Source organism: Leucoraja erinacea, chromosome 12 (assembly GCF_028641065.1).
Source record: "Leucoraja erinacea ecotype New England chromosome 12, Leri_hhj_1, whole genome shotgun sequence".
Classification (NCBI taxonomy): domain Eukaryota; kingdom Metazoa; phylum Chordata; class Chondrichthyes; order Rajiformes; family Rajidae; genus Leucoraja; species Leucoraja erinaceus.
The window spans coordinates 19,185,772-19,203,702 of record NC_073388.1 but is presented as its reverse complement, the minus strand read 5'-3'; the positions used below and the strand labels follow the sequence as shown (position 1 = coordinate 19,203,702).

The following is a 17,931-nucleotide window of genomic DNA, read 5'->3' as shown; positions in this document are numbered from 1 at the left end:
CGGGAGGATTAATTACTGAAGGAATTGTATCATCAATGAAGAAAAGGGAGGGTCTGCTACTTGAAAATCAGATCTTGTAAGCTGCTGTCTACATTGATCCAATGACACAGACCCAATGAACCGAATCCTGTTGAGGAAAGATCAAATTGCCCTCTGTGATGTTGCAGTTCGGATAAAAGGGCTACTACCTGAAAAGCCAGAACCACAAAATGAAGATGGGAGTACCAAATCCTTCTCATCCTCTTCAAATGATGGTCAGATTTTGCAAAATATTTAGATAAAATTGAACAGTCGAGAGCTAAGCGTTCCCGTTTAAATGTGCCTTTTGATGTTAAACTAATGGAATTTAAGCAAGATTTTCTTGATGGGTTAAAAGTAGAGAAATATGATCGCTCATCTAAACGTACAGTACAAGAAGTCATCCCTGCTTATCCAGAAATAGTAAAATTTGCAGCTATGATAGTAGCAGCCATACCACCCACTTAGGTCAGCGTGGAGAGACTGTTCTCCGCACTGAAAATAATTAAATCAGATTTACACGCTTCATTGAAAGAGGATCTGGCAGAATCAATTCTGTTCCCAAGGACAAATTATTAATAAATTATAGGTAGACAAAAATGTTGGAGAAACTCAGCGGGTGAGGCAGCATCTATGGAGCAAAGGAAATAGGCAACGTTTCAGGTCAAGACCCTTCTTCAGACTGAAGAAAGGTCTCGACCTGAAACGTCACCTATTTCCATCACTCCATAGATGCTGCCTCACCCGCTGAGTTTCTCCAACATTTTTGTCTACCTTTGATTTTCCAGCATCTGCAGTTCCTTCTTAAATACATTTTAGGTATGTACTTTTGTAGCAATTTAACTACCTGTGCATTTAGTTTTAATTTCTATTGTATTTGAGAATTTTGTTTTGTCATAATTTAGCTCATACCTGTGGCCTTAAGGGCCTGTCCCACTTAGGTTATTTTTTAGGCAACTACAGGCGACTAGGCTGTCACCATATGGTCACCGGGGTGTCGCTTGTATGGTCGTGCATACTGTCCTCAGTCGCCCAAAGAGTTGTAGCGTCTTTCTGGTCGCCGCTGGATTTTCAACATGTTGCAAATTTTTCGGAGACAGTCGGCGACAGTGGGTTTGACACCAATGAGCGTAGCTTGACTTCTCCTGACCTAGGTGCTGTCGTAGTTATCGGCAGGTTAACTTAGGTTGTCGCCAGTGACGTAGGTTGTTGCTGGTGCTGACTTCCGTTTTTTGTTTGTTGTTAAAGTAACGATTCTATTTCAAATTTTATGTCGAAAGGGGATCCAGTCGCCGTTTTTTTGGCGACCTGCTACAACTATGACAGTCGCCGGCAGTTGCCTAAAAATAGTGTGTGGGACAGGCCCTTTAGTTTAATAAATTTGGCAGTAATGCTTTTATAATTTTTATTTAATTCAATGGAATTTTAATTTTGTCATTGACCTATATGGTTTTTTTTTCCCTTTTAGCTTAATGATTTACGTTTTTTTTCAAGAATAAACAATAAAAAATCCGCAATAGCATAGCTACAACCATTAGACTCAAAACTGTAGAACATGGGTTGAAAAGATAGCCTGATGATTCATGTAGTTCTATGGAATGCCATCTTGTGTAATGTCATCAAAGCAGATTTAGAATAATTATACCTAAGGAGTCGGAGTCAGAGTCGGAGTCGGAGTATGATGCACACAAAATCAAGGAGTCGGAGTCGGGTGTTTTGTGTATAGACTCCACAGCCCTGGTCCCAACACATCACTCCGATGAGGTCAAAGATTGACATAAGTGCAGCTTGCCCAGTAAAATATATATTCTGCCGTTCAGCTTTACTGTGAACATGGTCGCAAAACTGGGCCTTTCCACTCCTGCTGATTTGATTCCAGTGATGCTATCATACGTCGCTGCTGGTTTTAATGTAATAGAGATGTGTGCTGGCCTTACTCACTCCAGGGATTCCTCCCTCCTTAGTTCTGCAGTATTCTCCTTAATTAACAGTGACTCCCCTCCTTTCTTCTCTTCAATGATTTTCCACAACACCTAGTACCGCATCTAGCACCATTTAAAACATATTTCTACCCCTTTTTAAGCCATTTTCTTTAGCCAGGACATCACAATCTAATGCAATTATTTGCATCCGTAGGTCACTAACCTTGTTCAATATACTTCTGGACATTACATATATGCACTGTAAACCTATCTTGTACTACAGCTTTTATTTTCTGCTAAACAAGTTATTTTTTGCATTCTGACACCATTTACGTGTCTAGATTCATTTTGCACCATTTTTTCTCTGTCCTACCTTCCTCTACCCAAAGCCTATCAAATTAGTTTCCCAAACAGTACTGGTGAACGTTTTCATGGAACTTTAGTCCGAGCTTCATTGAGGTGTGTTGGAGGAACAGGTCCATTCAACTTCTAAATGTCCCACCTTTTCCTGAACTGGTCGCAATGTCCCAAGGCTAAGTTCTCCCTTTTGCTCCATCTCGAAAGTGAAACATTTGGCTTCAGTTTCTTCCCATTTCTATACTTTACTAAGTGGGACCCATCGGGTCCCTGTCACATGGGAATCCTGGTCCCCCAACGCAACCCGTTCCCCAACGCAATAGTTCACCACTCGCCCAAAGCCCCCAACTGTGCAGGCGCGGCTCAGTTCCCCTCATCCCCCAGCACTCCCTCCCACTCCTCTTCATCCTCCCTCTTCTTTCCCCTCTTCTCCTCCCCTCCCCACCTCCTCCCTCACCTCTCCCTCCCTCTCCTTTCCCCTCCCCTCAGTCACTCACTCCCTCCTCCCTCCCTACCTCCCTTTTATCCCTAACCCTTTTATCTCCTCACCTCCCCATATCTCCCCCTCCCCCACAATCCTTCCTCACCTCCCCCACCGCCTTCCCGTCCCTCTATTCCCCACTCCCTACCTCCCCCTATTCCCTTTCCTCCCCCCAGCACTCTCCCCCCTCCTATTCACCCTCCCTCTTCTTTCCCCTTTTCTCCACCCCACCCTAATCCCTCCCTCACCTCTCCCTGTCCTCGCTGTAGGCCACATCCTCCGGCAGCTGTGGTTGCGGCCATGCCCTCTGGCACCTGTGACCATCCCCTCTGGCCACTGCTCACTGGCTGAGGCGCTGGGCCACACCGGGTGAGGTAGGCGCCGCCTATCCCTTTCACGTTGGAATACTCTCTTCACTGCAGGCCGAGTCCTCCCTCCAGTGGCTGCACCTGTGACTGTGGCCGGGCAACGCCGGGTGAGGCGGGCACCACCAGTGACTGACAGCGGACATGGCCAATCAGTGCGGCGATGGTGCAGGAAGGGGTGTCCATGTCCCGGCCGTGGCAGTGATTGACAAGAGAGGAGACCAATCTGCGCATGCGCGATTTTAAAGATTTTTAAACCTTAATAACTTAAAATATACCATTCATCGGAACAAACCTTGTTGCACTTGGAGCACAAGAGAATTGTAAGGTCGTCACAGAGGAGAGCTGGTTCCCGAACGCAATACTCCCTCGCTCCCAGCACCTGCCTCCCGGCTGGCAGGTCGCATCACCCGGCTCGCAGCTGCAGTTCCCGAATGCAATACTCCCTCTCTCGCGGCTCCCGGCTGCAGGGTTCCCCCAACGCACCCGTCCCCTACCTGTAGCCCACACGGGAGGCTGGCTCCAGGCAGGGCCCGAGTATGTGGGGGGGGCCTGGTTGGGGGGGGTGACTTCACTCGCAGTGCGAGCACGACGATAGCGGGCGTTTTTTCAAAGACTTTTCAGATTTTTTTAACATTTTCACTAATAACTGGAGAAATAAAGCATGAATATTTCAGATGGCTATTTTGGACTCCAGGGGGGAAATCTCTACCGGAATATGTAAAAATGTTACCGTTAAAATATTACTGTTAAAAATATCCCCCTCAGACACCCTCTAAACCTTTTTGCCTCTCGCCTTAAACCCTTTGCCATCCTGTCTTGAACACCCCGCACCATGGGAAATTATTCTTATTATATACGTTATCCGTTGCACCCCACCACTCATAAATGTGCATCACTTTGTTCTGTCACCTTACTTCTTCCTTCCTGTACAGCTGAGACACAAATAACGTGATGAACTTGGTTAAAAACCTGAATACATAGAATTGAATTCTAGTTAGAGAATAAGATGTCCTCGGGGTCCCTTGAACTATACTGCCTGTTCTTTACATTTTGTCTGGCAGTTACCTATTTTCTCTCTGCCTTCACCTTTTTGATCTGCAGGATAACAAATAACCTCCTCCCCCCACCCCTCTATAAATGTGTCAACTGGGAGACGTTAAAAAAATCATCTCTGGGTCATCGCTTGAGCTCCTACAGTTGATGACATTTTCTGCAGCTGTTGTCCAAGTATTGGAAACATTCTGGAGTTCCCACATGAGCAGGACGTACATCCCATGGGGCTGAGAGTGCCCTGCTATGCTTCTACTAATTAGACTAATTAACAAAAGAAAAATACTTAAAGTAATCTCCTCACACAGAGGCAGCAAGATGGTGCAGCTGGTATAGCTGTTGCCTCACAGTGCCAGAGACCTGGGTTTGATCCTGATCTTGGATGCTGTCTATGTGGAGTTTGCACATTCGTCCTGCATGGGTTTCCTGTGAGGAATTTAAAATTCAAGATAAAAGTTACATTTTGATCAGTAGGATCTCTCCTGATGCATATGAACAATCTCCCATTTTGTTAACATTTTTTTAACATTGAAATATTTGAATATTTATGCCTGATGACCAAAGATAATCAAGTCCGGTGGGCGGCGCGACTCTGGTCAGCAGCGGCCTCTGCAGTCTGTCCGCGTTTTATTATTTTCTGTCTGTGTTTTTATGTAGTCTTTGTTATTTTTTGTTGGGGGGTGTGTGTGTGGGGGGGGGGTGGGGGTGGGGTGGGAGGGGGGGGGGGAAACTTTTTAAATCTCTCCCTGCACGGGAGACCCGACTTTTTCTCGTCGGGTTTCCATTGTCGTTGGGGCCGCAACGAGGAGCGGCCTCCAACAGGAAGAGACCGGGGACTCTGGTGCTACGACTCACCGTCACCGTCGCGGGGCTGGCCGAGTCCGGAGCGGGTGGAGCGGTGGAGGAGCGCTGCTGCTGCTGCTGCGGCCCGACCGGAGAGTCGGAGGCTCCAACAGCAGGTCTGTGGACGGTGGCACTGGGAGCCCGCGGGTCCCTGGAGGGAGACCGCTTTTCAGGGCTCTCGCAACGGCGACTTCCCCCGCCCGAGTTGCGGGGTTGAAGAGCTCCTGGAGCGGGGCCTACATCACTGCCCCGCGCGGCTTGGAATGGCCGCGGGACTCTGCGAGCGCACGCCGGGGGCTCTAACAACTAGACCCGGTGTGCGACCTTGCACCACCCGGCGTGGCTTTAATGGCTGCGGGACAATCGCCATCGCCAGCCGGGGGCTTTGACTTTGACTCTGACATGGGGGGGGGGGAGAGTGCAGTGGAGAGATAAGTTTATTTGGCCTTCCATCACAGCAATGTGATGGATGTTTATGTAAATTATGTTGTGTCTTGGGTCTATGTGTTTGTAATGTATGGCTGCAGAAACGGCATTTCGTTTGGACCTCAAGGGGACCAAATGACAATTAAATGTATCTTGTATCTTGTCTTAATAGTTCTTGTTTGTATTCCACAATCATGGTCATAATGTGTATGGATTGCAAGAAAGAGCTCATTCTAAAGGTCATTTTCAACCTAAGGGAGCAGAATAGGGACATGCACAGTAGCCACTTTCTCTGTAACTGTGGTACTTATGTATGGTTAGATTTGATGCGCCATTATGCATGTCATGGTTTGACTGAATAGCATGGAATGTAAACTTTGTCTGCATCCCGATACACACAACAAGAATAAACTACTAGCAATAGTTGGAAGGATATTGAAAAGCAAATATGCAAAGGTCCACAGAGGCCATAAAATTGTGATAATATGTGATGAGCTACCTCAACATAAGCTGGGATAATGAGTGCATGAGAGACAAAGAGGGGAAAACATTTTTGAAATGTGTTCAGAATAGTTTGCTTAATTGTTTCTAGCCCAACAAAGGAGATGGTATCACTGGCCTTGATTCTGGGAAATGAGACGAGCTAAATCATTTGTCGGCCATTTAGAACGGGGAAGAGGAAAAACGTTTTCACCCAGAGAGTTGAGTGGAATTCCCTGCCTCAGAAGGCAGTGGAGGCCAATTCTCTGGATGCTTTCAAGTGGGAGTTAGATAGAGCTCTTAAAGATAGCAGAGTCAAGGGATATGGGGAGAAGGCAAGAATGAGGTACTGATTGTGGATGATCACCCATGATCACTGTGAATGGCAGTGCTGGCTCGAAGGGCCGAATGGCCTACTCCTGAAATTATTGTCTATTGTCCAAGTCAGCAACTATCATTTGGGAAACTGTGCTCATAACATCAGAAAGTAAGATAGATATGGAAAAGATATAAACTAGTCCAGAATAAAATGATTTAATTGGAGAAGGGCCAATTTCAACAGGATAAGAATGGATCTGACCTATTTTAGCTGCAAACAAAGATTGGCAGGTAGATTTGTGATTGAAAAATGGAAAGCCTTTAAATTGAAGTGTTTCAGCTATAGTCTAAATTACATTCCCAAGAGAGAAAAGGGCACAAAACTCAATGTCAGAGATCACCAAATAACTAGACGTATGGAGAGAGAAATAGAGCAGAACAAGCATACAACACATGTTAAGTTGTTAGCACAAGGGAAAGGCAGGTTGATTACCGTCAGTTCGGAGAGAGAGAAAAGGAAATTGGAAGCAAAAAGGAATAACAGGAAAAAGCTAACAACAAACATGAAAGGGAATCCAAAAATATTCCATAGGCATATGAACAGGAAAAGAGTTATATATGAAATGGTGACTGGTAATGAATAATGAGCTTTGGAAATATGTGGATAGCAAGTATCGGTCAAGGGGCAGTCACGGTGGCACAGCGGTAAATGCAGCGCCAGAGACCCGGGTTCGATCCCGACTACGGGTGCTGTCTGTATGGAGTTTGTATGTTCTCCCCGTGATCTGCGTGGGTTTTCTCCGAGATCTTCGGTTTTTCCTCCCACACTCCAAAGACGTACAGGTTTGTAGGTTAATTGGCTTGATAAAAATGTAACATTGTCCAAGTTGGCAATATGCAGAGTACTGCCCTGCCGACTACAAAATTCAGAATGTTCAGAAGGTATTTATTCAACATAACCAGTCTTCAAAAAAACAATTTAACTTGTATATTTTAGCTTCAATTTAAAAAAGCATTTTCACTTCACTGGCTATCAAAACAGTGATTGGGTGTGGGACATTCTGATTCTGAACCATAGTAACTGCTCACGGGAAGATAATAAACGAACATTCACTATTCAGGGGAAGATAATAAACGAACATTTGTGCTAATTAGACCTCATTGTAACCCCCATGATGCCATCATAGAAGGAATGAAGAGGCCATCTCTTGCACTAACATGTCCTTGGCATTTAATATATAACACACAAAGGGTCTGGTTTGTTAACTAAAATTTTGGCTACGTATAAACATGGAGCCATCCCTCAACAATGTAATAGAAGTAGTAGATTTTAGGTATAGCGTGTATGGTGCTCTAAACCATTGGAGCTGCCAGCGGTATCTGAATATTGACTCCTTCTATGACTAGTTTTGATGGCGGCGTGAGTACCGATCCGTCCCTAACGCTCCACGCGGGGGGCCGTGGGCTTGTGGCTACACAGCCTGTGAATTCCTGCTTGTTTAACTCCCACAAAGCTGAGTTTCTTCCCTCCTGGCCTTCGGTTACACCTTGCCCCCCCCTCACTCAGTTACAGCAGACAATCGGCAACACCAACCCGCTTCTCCACAGTCCATTATCGTGAGGGTTTACTGTGTGTGATTTCTGCCACGTTACATGTCAACACCCAACATTTTGAAGTGAGGTAGGTGATTATATCCATCATAACTATACTTAATGGTTATTGCATTCATTGCTATTTATATTTGAAACTATTTTAATATTACCTCGCTAATTGTACTATTGATTAACTTCAAATCTATGAATATTGATCTCCCTATGATTTGAAATTGCTGCTGTCTAGACACATTATTTATATCCCCTTACAGTGTTATATATCTCAGTCAAATCTCCCTCAGTGTTTTAATTCACACCAAATCTATCCAATCTTTATTCATAGGTAAAATTCTCGCTTGTCTTACTCAATCTCCCTTTCTGTCCCAATTGGGCAGCACAGTAAAGAAATGGTTGTTACTGCCCGACAGTGCCAGAGACCCTGGTTCGATCCTGACCATGGGTACTGTTTCTACGCAGTTTGTATGTTCTCCTTGTGGGCTTTCTCCAGGTGCTCCAGTATCCTCCCACACTCTAAAGATGGTGTCTGTAGGTTAATTGGCTTCTGTAGGTTGTACCTAGAGTACGGGATGGAAATAGTGTATGATAGTTGGCGTGAACTCAGTAGGCCGAAGGGCCTGTTTCGATGCTATATCTCTAAACCTAAACCAAATCTGTATTTTTAATCTTCCGATCTCTATCTATCTCTTTCTAAGAGTTTACCATTTATTCTACGCAGAATATGTGTCATTATAGCTCTTCTCACTTTCCCTTTCTCCAGATTGTCTACTTTTCTCTGGGCATGACGGCCAGTACAAGGTTTCCACACCACACAAGGAGCCAGAGAAAGGGATTTCTTATGAGACTCGGATGGGATGTGCGCTTGACTTAACAGGGCGTTAACAGCAACAGCAGCCCAAGTTGAAGATGCTGTAAATAAGGCAACAGAAAAGCTGTCCATTATAGCACGTAGATTGTAGCGAGAAAACCAGAAGAGCAATAGACAAATGTAAAAATGATGAAGATTCAGTGATGGTAGTTTGGAATGAGATAGATTGTGGGCAGGAGGAATGAAGGTGAGGATTGCTGTCCTAGGTCTCCTCCATTGTCAGAGTGAGGCTGAATGCAAATTAGAGGAACAACATCTCATAAAGTCTTTTAGGACCGAGATGTGAAAAACATTTTTCACACAGAGAGTGGTGAATCTCTGGAATTCTCTGCCACAGAAGGTAGTTGAGGCCAGTTCATTGACTATATTTAAGAGGGAGTTAGATGTGGCCTTTGTGGCTAAGGGGATCAGGGGGTATGGAGAGAAGGCAGGTACAGGATACTGAGTTGGATGATCAGCCATGATCATATTGAATGGCGGTGCAGGCTCGAAGGGCCGAATGGCCTACTCCTGCACCTATTTTCTATGTTTCTATAATTTGCTTGGCGGCTTACAGCCCAGTGATATGATTCTTGATTTCTCTAACTTCAAGTAACCCCAACATTCCCTCTCTATCCCTCCCCCACTCGTCGCACCAGCTTCTCATTTTAACCCAACAAAGCTAACAATGGCCTGTCTCCTTTATCATCGTTCCATTTTTGCATATCTTTCATTCATTGTTCTGTACCTCTCTACATTATCGTCTATATATCTCATTACCCTCATCGCTAACCAGTCTGAAGAAGGGTCTTGACCCAAAACATCACCCATTCCTTCTCTCCAGAGATGCTGCCCGTCCCGCTGAGTTACTCCAGCTTTTGAGTTTATCTTCGGTTTATACCAGCATTTGCAGTTCCTTCCTACACGTTGCCGGTAAATAATTGATCTGCAACATATAGTGGTCAGTCCCTGCAAATGATAGCAGACAAAAGATAAGATTTTTCAATCTCAGTCATCAATATTCATTGGAGAAATTGAATACTAAGACACTGAGGGAAATGATTCTATGGCAAACAGTTAGGCATGCCAACGTTTCAATGATCCCATTTGTATACGTGCACATGAAGAGGTTGCAACAAACCCATTAGATTTAATAGCATACGGTGAATACTCTAGTGCTTTTGAAAAAGTTGGCAGTAGATGATAAGAGTGTTAAATGTTTTTTTCCTCTGGGGATATATTAGATCACAACATTTTTAATACCTAACAAAAATTAATCCCCCCTGTCAGACAGAAAATCTTTAACAATGTTTTAAGTGGCTGTTAATGAGATAATGAATGTAAAATGAGAAACATAAAACAGATAGATAATCAAGCATCAGAAACAAACCTCCTACAACTTTCAACATATTTAGAACTTTCATTTTTCCAATTATAATTTGGAATGTTCAAATTGTTGTTTATTTTCCAACACTTTTTAAAGAACTAAATAACTAAGCGCATGGAATCACCAACCTTCAGAAAGAGGGTATTAGAACAAACAGGTACATTATTATGAATTCTCTAATAAAATTCTGACAAGATTAAATAAAATATATGTATCTCTTTCCCCAGTGTCCACCCCTATAGTCCACTCAGAATATGTTATTGTCTCTCCCCTTATAAAACAAAAAGTGCTGGCAGTGTCAATGGGTCAGACACCATCTGTGGAGAGGAAAAAACAAGTTTATTTTTTCAGTTCCTTTATCTGCTAAGTATATCCAGCACCATCTGTTTTGTTTTTACTTTTGATGTCCTAAATCTGGAGGATTTGTTATTTTTAAAGGCTTGTAGTTACATGTTTTTACAAGTTCATGTTGTCCCAAGGGTCTTTACAATCTGCTGATATACTGTGATATACTGACTTGGTAGCCTGTTCTTTAGGAGGTATACCATGTCATAATTTTTGTGTTCTAGGGAGTTAGGTTATTATAACCCTATCTCTGAGCTTCTCACAAGCATGCAACATGATCAGCTTTCATCTTGGTAACACCCTTTGGCCTGGATATACTTCTTGCTTCTAATTGTTGAATTGCCATGAGGTGGCAGTAGCGAGTCATGTTTCTCTCACTTTACTCATTGCATCTACATAAGTGCGTTTAGTTGTCATCGTTCAATACAATCCATGCTCCTGGTGTTCCAATAACTCAAATACATCTACATGAATTAGTAGCGAGAAAAAACCCGCTGGAGGAACATTTCTCGATATTCACAATCCCACCATTCCAAATTTTAATTGGAAAATTTAAATTTCTAACTATGTTGAAAGTTGGACGAGATTTGTGGTCCGTTGATCAGGAAATCAAGAATTCAGTTGCAGAAGTGAGTGCTGACTCCAGGTTCGGAGATGAGCTTGGTTGGCATAATGATACTGAAAGCAGAGCTGTAGTTTGTGAATAGGAGTCTGACGTAGGTGTCCTTCCTAACCAGGTGTTCCAGGGATGAGTGTAGGGCCAGGGAGATGGCATCAGCCATGGACCTGTTGTGGCTGTCGCTGAAATGCAGTGCTGGTAGGCTGGATTTAATGTGTGCTTTAAACGGCCTCTCGAAGCACTTCATGATAGTGGATGTCAAGGCCACTGAACAGTAGTCATTAAGACATGAGATCTTGATTTTCTTTAGCCATGGGATGATAGTAGTCTTCCTGAAGCAGGTGGGTACCTCAGGACAGAGTAGGGAGAGTTTAATGATGTCTGGGAACACTCCCGCTAGTTGGGCCGTGCAGTTCCTAGGGATGTGGCCAAGGACATCGACTGGGCCAGTTAGTTACCATGTGTTCGCTTTCAGGAAGGCTGATCAACTTGTACACCTGTGAGCCTGGGGAAAAGGCACACTCAAACCTGATAGGATGGATGTCATTTCCCCATTGGCCTTCTGCTCATAGTGAGCATAGAATGCATTGTTTATTAGGCAGGGCCGCACTATCACCAGCGATGCTGCCTGACTCCAGTTAGAGCATTCAGGCCTTGCCACGGCCTGTGGATGTTTGAGTCATTATACTGGGACTCATGGTTGTCCTGGTGTTGTCTCTTGGCATTCCTGAAGGGCTCTGCGAAGATCGTAGCGAGGTTTCTTGTACAGTTCGGGATCGTTTGACTTGTAGACTGTGGTCTTGGCCTTCACCTGGGAATGGACCTCATGGTTCATCCATGGTTTCCGTTTAGGGAACACTCGGATTGCGTTGGGTTGCAGTGACTGGCAGTGTCCACCTGGTTCATTCCCCTACACTTGCCATAATTGGGTCAGTGACTGGCTGGAATGTTTCCAACACGAGATACAGTACACTGCCACTGGCAGAATGGTGGGATAACTTCCAGTCTAGCTATGCTTTGTTGTCTGTCATTACAATCTGAAATATTTTTAAATTCTTCTTAAAGTTGATAAGTTCTCAGTGTTTAACACATGGTTTGTAGTAACCATGTAAATACGGTCCAACAATAATGATGACGATTAATGACCTGGAAGGATGATGTACAATTTTATTTAATTTTGGTTTCCTTTTGAAGGAAGGATGTATGCGTATTGATGAGCATAGGAAAGGTTCATCAAGTTCATTACTGGGATGGAACATAGAACAGTACAGGAATTGCAGATATTTATACTACCAGGAAGTCAAGAGGTCAGGAGAAAGAGTGGGAACATGGTCATTTAAATCCAAGGGAAGTTTAGTTTAGAGATACAGCGTGGAGACGGGCTCCTCAGCCCACACTGTCCAGTGATCACGCATACACCAGTTCTGTCCTATAGACTAGGGTTAATTTGCAGCAGTTAATTAACCTACAAACCTGGACATCTTTGCGATATGAGAGGAAACCGGAGCACCCGGAGGTAACCTACCCTGTTACAGGAGAATGTGCAAGCTCCACAAAGACAGCATCCGAGGTCAGGATAGAACCCAGGTCTTTAGTGCTGTGAGCCTGCAGTTCTACTGCTATGCTGTCCCTTTGGTGTCGCGGGCTAATGTTGTTTTAGTCATGATTGCATTGAATGGCAGAGCAGCGTTGAAGGGCCAATTAGCCTGTTCCTTCCCCTTTTCTTACAGTTAAGTTTGGGTGTTGCATGGGTTTGAATGGCTGTGGCTGGTAATGATGTCCACAGCACGAAATCAGGAGATTTTTTTGTAATGACAAATGAATCACAATATAGTATTTAAAACTATAGTGAGCAGTAAATAATCTCTTGCAGTTTTGGACCCCATTCTAACAATCCTGGGGCAATTGGATTAGTTTCCATTACAGTTTTGTTGATGGATAAAGAATTTGTAAGAAATAAAAGCACAAAATGCTGGAGATGCTCAGAAGTCAGGAAACATCTGCGGAGAAAGAAAAACGGGGAGAAACAAAATTAAAACCAGATGAATATCCCCAAACCTTTCTGTTTTTATTTCTGATTTCCAACATGCACAGTTCTTTGGCTTTGGTTCAATGCATGAATGCACAACATGGTGTGGGAATGAATGACAGTGACATGAAAGGAAGCAAAGTATCTCCTGCGTCAAGGCCGACTTCATTGACGGGGCAGCACAGTAAACCATAATCTCCCGGAGTGGGACAATAGGAATCAGTCATATATTGATCAACTGATAACTAACTAGTAACCTTGGTGTGTGTGTGTGTGTGTGTGTGTGTGTGTGTGTGTGTGTGTGTGTGTGTGTGTGTGTGTGTGTGTGTGTCAGTACATATGCAGGGATAGGAATGGTATGTAGCCATCTCAATATGTGTGCTTCTATGCATTTTTGCCTCTGTATTTGGGACTGGGTGATGGCTCGAGCAGTCAATAAGCCAACTCAGACTCCAGACTCAAAAGTAATGAATGACTGCTTTGGCAACATGTCAGAAAGCTGTTGCTTTTTGAAGTCCAGTAACTGCACCCTTAGTAGAATCAAAAAAAGAAAACAGTTTAAACAATTATTAAGCCTTATTTATAGATTCAAAAATTTCCCCTGCCTCAAGTGAAACTAATGTATATTTCAGAGCAAATTAAAACGGTTTTCGAATTGTTTCTGGAATCATTTAAGGAACTGGAAAGGGATTTCAGAAAAAAATATAATAACCAGCTCGAAATGAATTTTGCTTCAAGTTTCTTTTTAATGATTGTCCCAAAAGATTACACAATTATATTTATTTATCGCTCTAAACTATCGGGGCAGGGAAATGCATTTTCCAATATATGTAAAAATAACTATTGATCATTCCCAATTTCCTGAGTCACTTTTAAAGCGCACAATTAAATTCAAATGCATAAGTGCAAGACATGACAGACATAAAGCGATGGAGTCCTCACAAGGTGAGTGCACTCATATCTCACAATTTGCGGGATAAATGCTGACTGCATTTCGATGTAGTGGTACATGGCTTTTATCACAAGGTACATTCAATCCTTTATCCTTACCACAATGTGACATTACTCGTGCAGTCTGGTTCAGACATATAGATGCTCTCCAAGCATGACACCTGGGAGCTGGGGAAGTCTTATACATTCAAGATTAAGGTAAAACATGAATACTTCCAGAAGCTTCAATCAATGGACTTGTGACCTGTGCAAGATAGTAGGGCCTGGTCTTACTAGTAAAAATAATTTTATTTTAAACTTATTAAGGTTATTTAACTCTTTGACATGTAATTTCCCCATGACACAAAGTACCCTGAGATAAACATGAACCTCATGCAGGGATTTGGAGGTTTTCTAATGTGTCCTTAAAGGAATGAGCTGGTAGGATTCTTCTTAGTCACAGCAGCAAATACATTTTAATGAGAGCATCAACACTTCAAATGATCCCAATTAAGATTTTTAATTATACGAGGAAAACCTATATTTATTACGTGCGCTCCCAGATATGGAGTTGCTGCTGGTATTAATAGTAAATGGGGTTCCACTGGTCAGAAAATGGCTCAGATCACAGATGTCCCAACTTGAATGGGTTCTAGAGTGAAGGGGATGAAGTACTGGGTGTAATCAGTTGGCTCTGAAGGAGACAACACAGAGTGGAATGGATCGAGCATTGGCAATGAGTGCAAATGGACATTAATCGTCTTCTGGCTGAGAGGAGGGGGAGGTTTGTGATGACTTAGTGATGGGGAGGAGGGAGGGGGGATTTGGCAATGGGTGGGGTGGGATGGGGTGGTGTTTAAAGCTCAGCTCTGCCTCTGACTCAGTTACTTCCGATAGTGCTTCTGGGAGTGCGCTGAGAGGTTTATACCTCAATTTGTGGTTCACTTTCCATTTTCAAACAGACTTTGTTCACCTTGTGAATAAAATAAAACATATATCTTTGAAACACCAGGGCTAATATTTTCCAAAATATTTAAACAATATGTGTAGGAAGGAATGCTGGTTTAAACCGAAGATAGACACAAAAAGCTGGAGTAACTCAGCAGCACAGGAAGTATCTCTGGAGAGAAGGAATGGGTGACATTTTGGGTCTGAAGAAGGGTCTCGACCGGAAACGTCACCCATTCCTTCTCTCCCGAGATGCTGCCTGTCCCGCTGAGTTACTCCAGCTTTTTGTGTCTATCTTCTGTACAATATGTCAGAAAAGAACCAAGGATCTTGTTCAAACCAAAGCTAAAGACATTGATATTTTCAACATTCAAATTATTATGTTATTTCATGGTAAGGGCAGCACAGTCCTTTACAAAGCTAATATGTTTATATTTATCTCCTTTCATTCAATTCTTAAAATCTTTGAAACAATTCATATATATTGATGCCATATAACACATTACAGTATATTTATAAAAAAATACCAGCAAAATAGGAATTTTACAAAAACATTACAGATCAGGCAAACAACTGTTCTTAAGCAAATAGTAAAAAAAATAGCAAACTGCAAGCCATTTGCAAGACCTCAGTATTATGCCTCCCTGGAACCTGTGCTTTTGCCTGTTCTCCTGATTACTTAGCTGTCTTTACAGAGAAGACATGGAGAATGGGAGAAAGGCAAAAAAAGATTTCATGAGTTGCAGGACATGGTCTTTCAGTCACAGGGTAAAAGCAGGCTATTTTACAATCCTAAGGAAAAGTCTTTCTCCTGAAGCTTCATAGTGGGTCGAGACTCACAGAGTGAATGTGGATCCAGTGGCAGTGTGGAGCTGAAGGGTCACTTAGATTGTGTTGTTTCCTCCCCAGGTGTCTTGTAATGCACCACCATAGGTTTCTGGGGGGAAAATACTTTTCCATCGTCGTATCAGGAGTAAAAACCAGTCAACGTCTTCCCCCCACCCCTCCCCCCTTTACATTTACACCCACCCTGTACCCTTCCCTGACGTACATGCATGCATGCACACATACATGCACGCACATGTGTGTACACACTCATACCTGTGCGTGCACACACAATCACGCGCGCACATACACTCACAGACACGCACGCACATACACTCACACACACACCAGTTCCGTTTACTGCTATCTAATTCAACTGTTGTTTAGCAGTAAAAAATGGAAATGCGTGGAATATTTATAAACAGATTGGAGTCATGCACAAAAGATATTTTTAAATGTCCAGTTTCAATAAGTGGAATGTAACTACACCTAGTGGAATGTAACTCATCTCACAGCTGTACATTTTCAAAGTTCTCCAGGCTTGTCCAGTCCAATTAAAATTATCTTCATATCAAGAAGATCTTCAGAAGGGTTTCGGCCCAAAATGTTGCCTATCTCCTTCGCTCCATAGACGCTGAGTTTCTACAGCATTTTTGTGTACCTTCGATTTTCCAGCATCTGCAGTTCCTTCATTAACTCCACATCTTACATCTTGATCCAGAAACAGTTTGCACTTAAAATCTGTCACCTAATTATTCCAAATTTCTCTTGTCTCCCAAATGGACGACGCACCTCATTTGTAGCTTCACTTCATTGAATTTCCGCGAAACCATCTCCATCCTCTGATCAAATTACAGCTCTGTGGATACAGCAACAATGAAAATAATCCTGTTCACCAGGGCAGAGAAACATGAACCTTTGCTCCTCACTCCCCAGGAACGGGTTTGACTCTAGCACTTTGAAGCGTTCTCAGGAGAGCCTGGCTCCGAGATTGGTTGACACCTCTCCGAGTCCTGTGTAAACTCCGTCGCAATCCTTCTTGCAAGTGGGTTGGTACTTTTTAGGAGCTCCGCTGCTGACATGCGTGCACCTCCTGCTGGCTTGCTGCCTTTTTTCTGCAATAAAGCCTTAAAGTTCTCATTGCTTGTGCTGGTTTTGGACCCATTTCCATTAGCCGAGGGGTTGAGCCTGATGCCAGCACTTGGGATTGGCACGATGGGTTTGGGGGGTGAAATGGCCACCTGCCTGACCGTGAACGATTCTCCTGGCTCTTTCCAGCCCAGCACCTTCCTCTTTGACCTGGTCAAAATGAAATTGCAAAATAAAGTTCAAACAGAATAACTTTGAGTCTCTTTGACAAATAGTGGGGTATGACTGGACTACTTTACAAGACCTCATGGGGTATTAGCCTGTCTCAGGGCAACACAGTGGCGTAGTGGTAGACCTGCTGCCTTCCAGCGCCAGATCTTGACTACGGGTGCTGTCTGTACAGAGTTTGTAAGTTCTCACTGTGACCGCGTGGGTTCTCTGATTTCCTCCTAAGTTCCAAAGACGTACAGATTTGCAGGTTAATTACTTCAGTAAAATTGTAACTTATCCCAAATGTGTAGGATAGTGCGAGTGTGCGGAGTGATCGATGGTCGGCGTGGACTTGGTGGGCCGAAAGGTCTGTTTCCGTGCTTTGAAGTAAAGTTAAAGTCAAAGCTAAAATGAAGGTGCAAGTTTCCAAGTCCAGGGAGCGGAGAAAACTGTTTTCATTTCTCAGTTCCATTTTCCCGTAATTGTGTATAAAAATAACATTAAATTAAAACTATTTATTGGTCAATGTTTAATAGAGATATAAAATTATAGCACAAAACATGTTGAAGGTCCTATTCCTATGCACGCCATAGGTATAAGACCTTCAGCCCACTATGTCTGTACCAAGCATGTTCCAAATTGAACTAATCTCCTCTGCCTATACGTGGTCCATATTCCATGCATATTTATGTGCCTATCAAAATGCCTCCTATATGCCACTAATGTAAATGCCTCCACCACCACCCTTGGCTGTGTATTCCAGGCACCCACCACTCTGTGTTAAAAAAAACTTGCTCCGCACATCCCCTTCAAATTGTATCCCTCTCT

General features: G+C 43.3%; 1 protein-coding gene across 6 annotated transcripts in view; it reads right to left on the bottom strand.

The window, feature by feature from the left end:
* Window positions 1–13,827: 13,827 nt before the first annotated feature.
* Window positions 13,828–17,931, bottom strand: part of nhsl2 (NHS-like 2) — a 291,724-nt gene continuing 287,620 nt past the window's right edge. For all 6 annotated transcript variants that reach the window (XM_055643706.1, XM_055643707.1, XM_055643708.1 and 3 more), the window contains one exon: window positions 13,828–17,103. In XM_055643706.1, coding sequence (XP_055499681.1) covers window positions 16,755–17,103 — 349 coding nt within the window. In that variant the 3' untranslated portion in view covers window positions 13,828–16,754. The remainder of the gene's footprint in view (window positions 17,104–17,931) is intronic.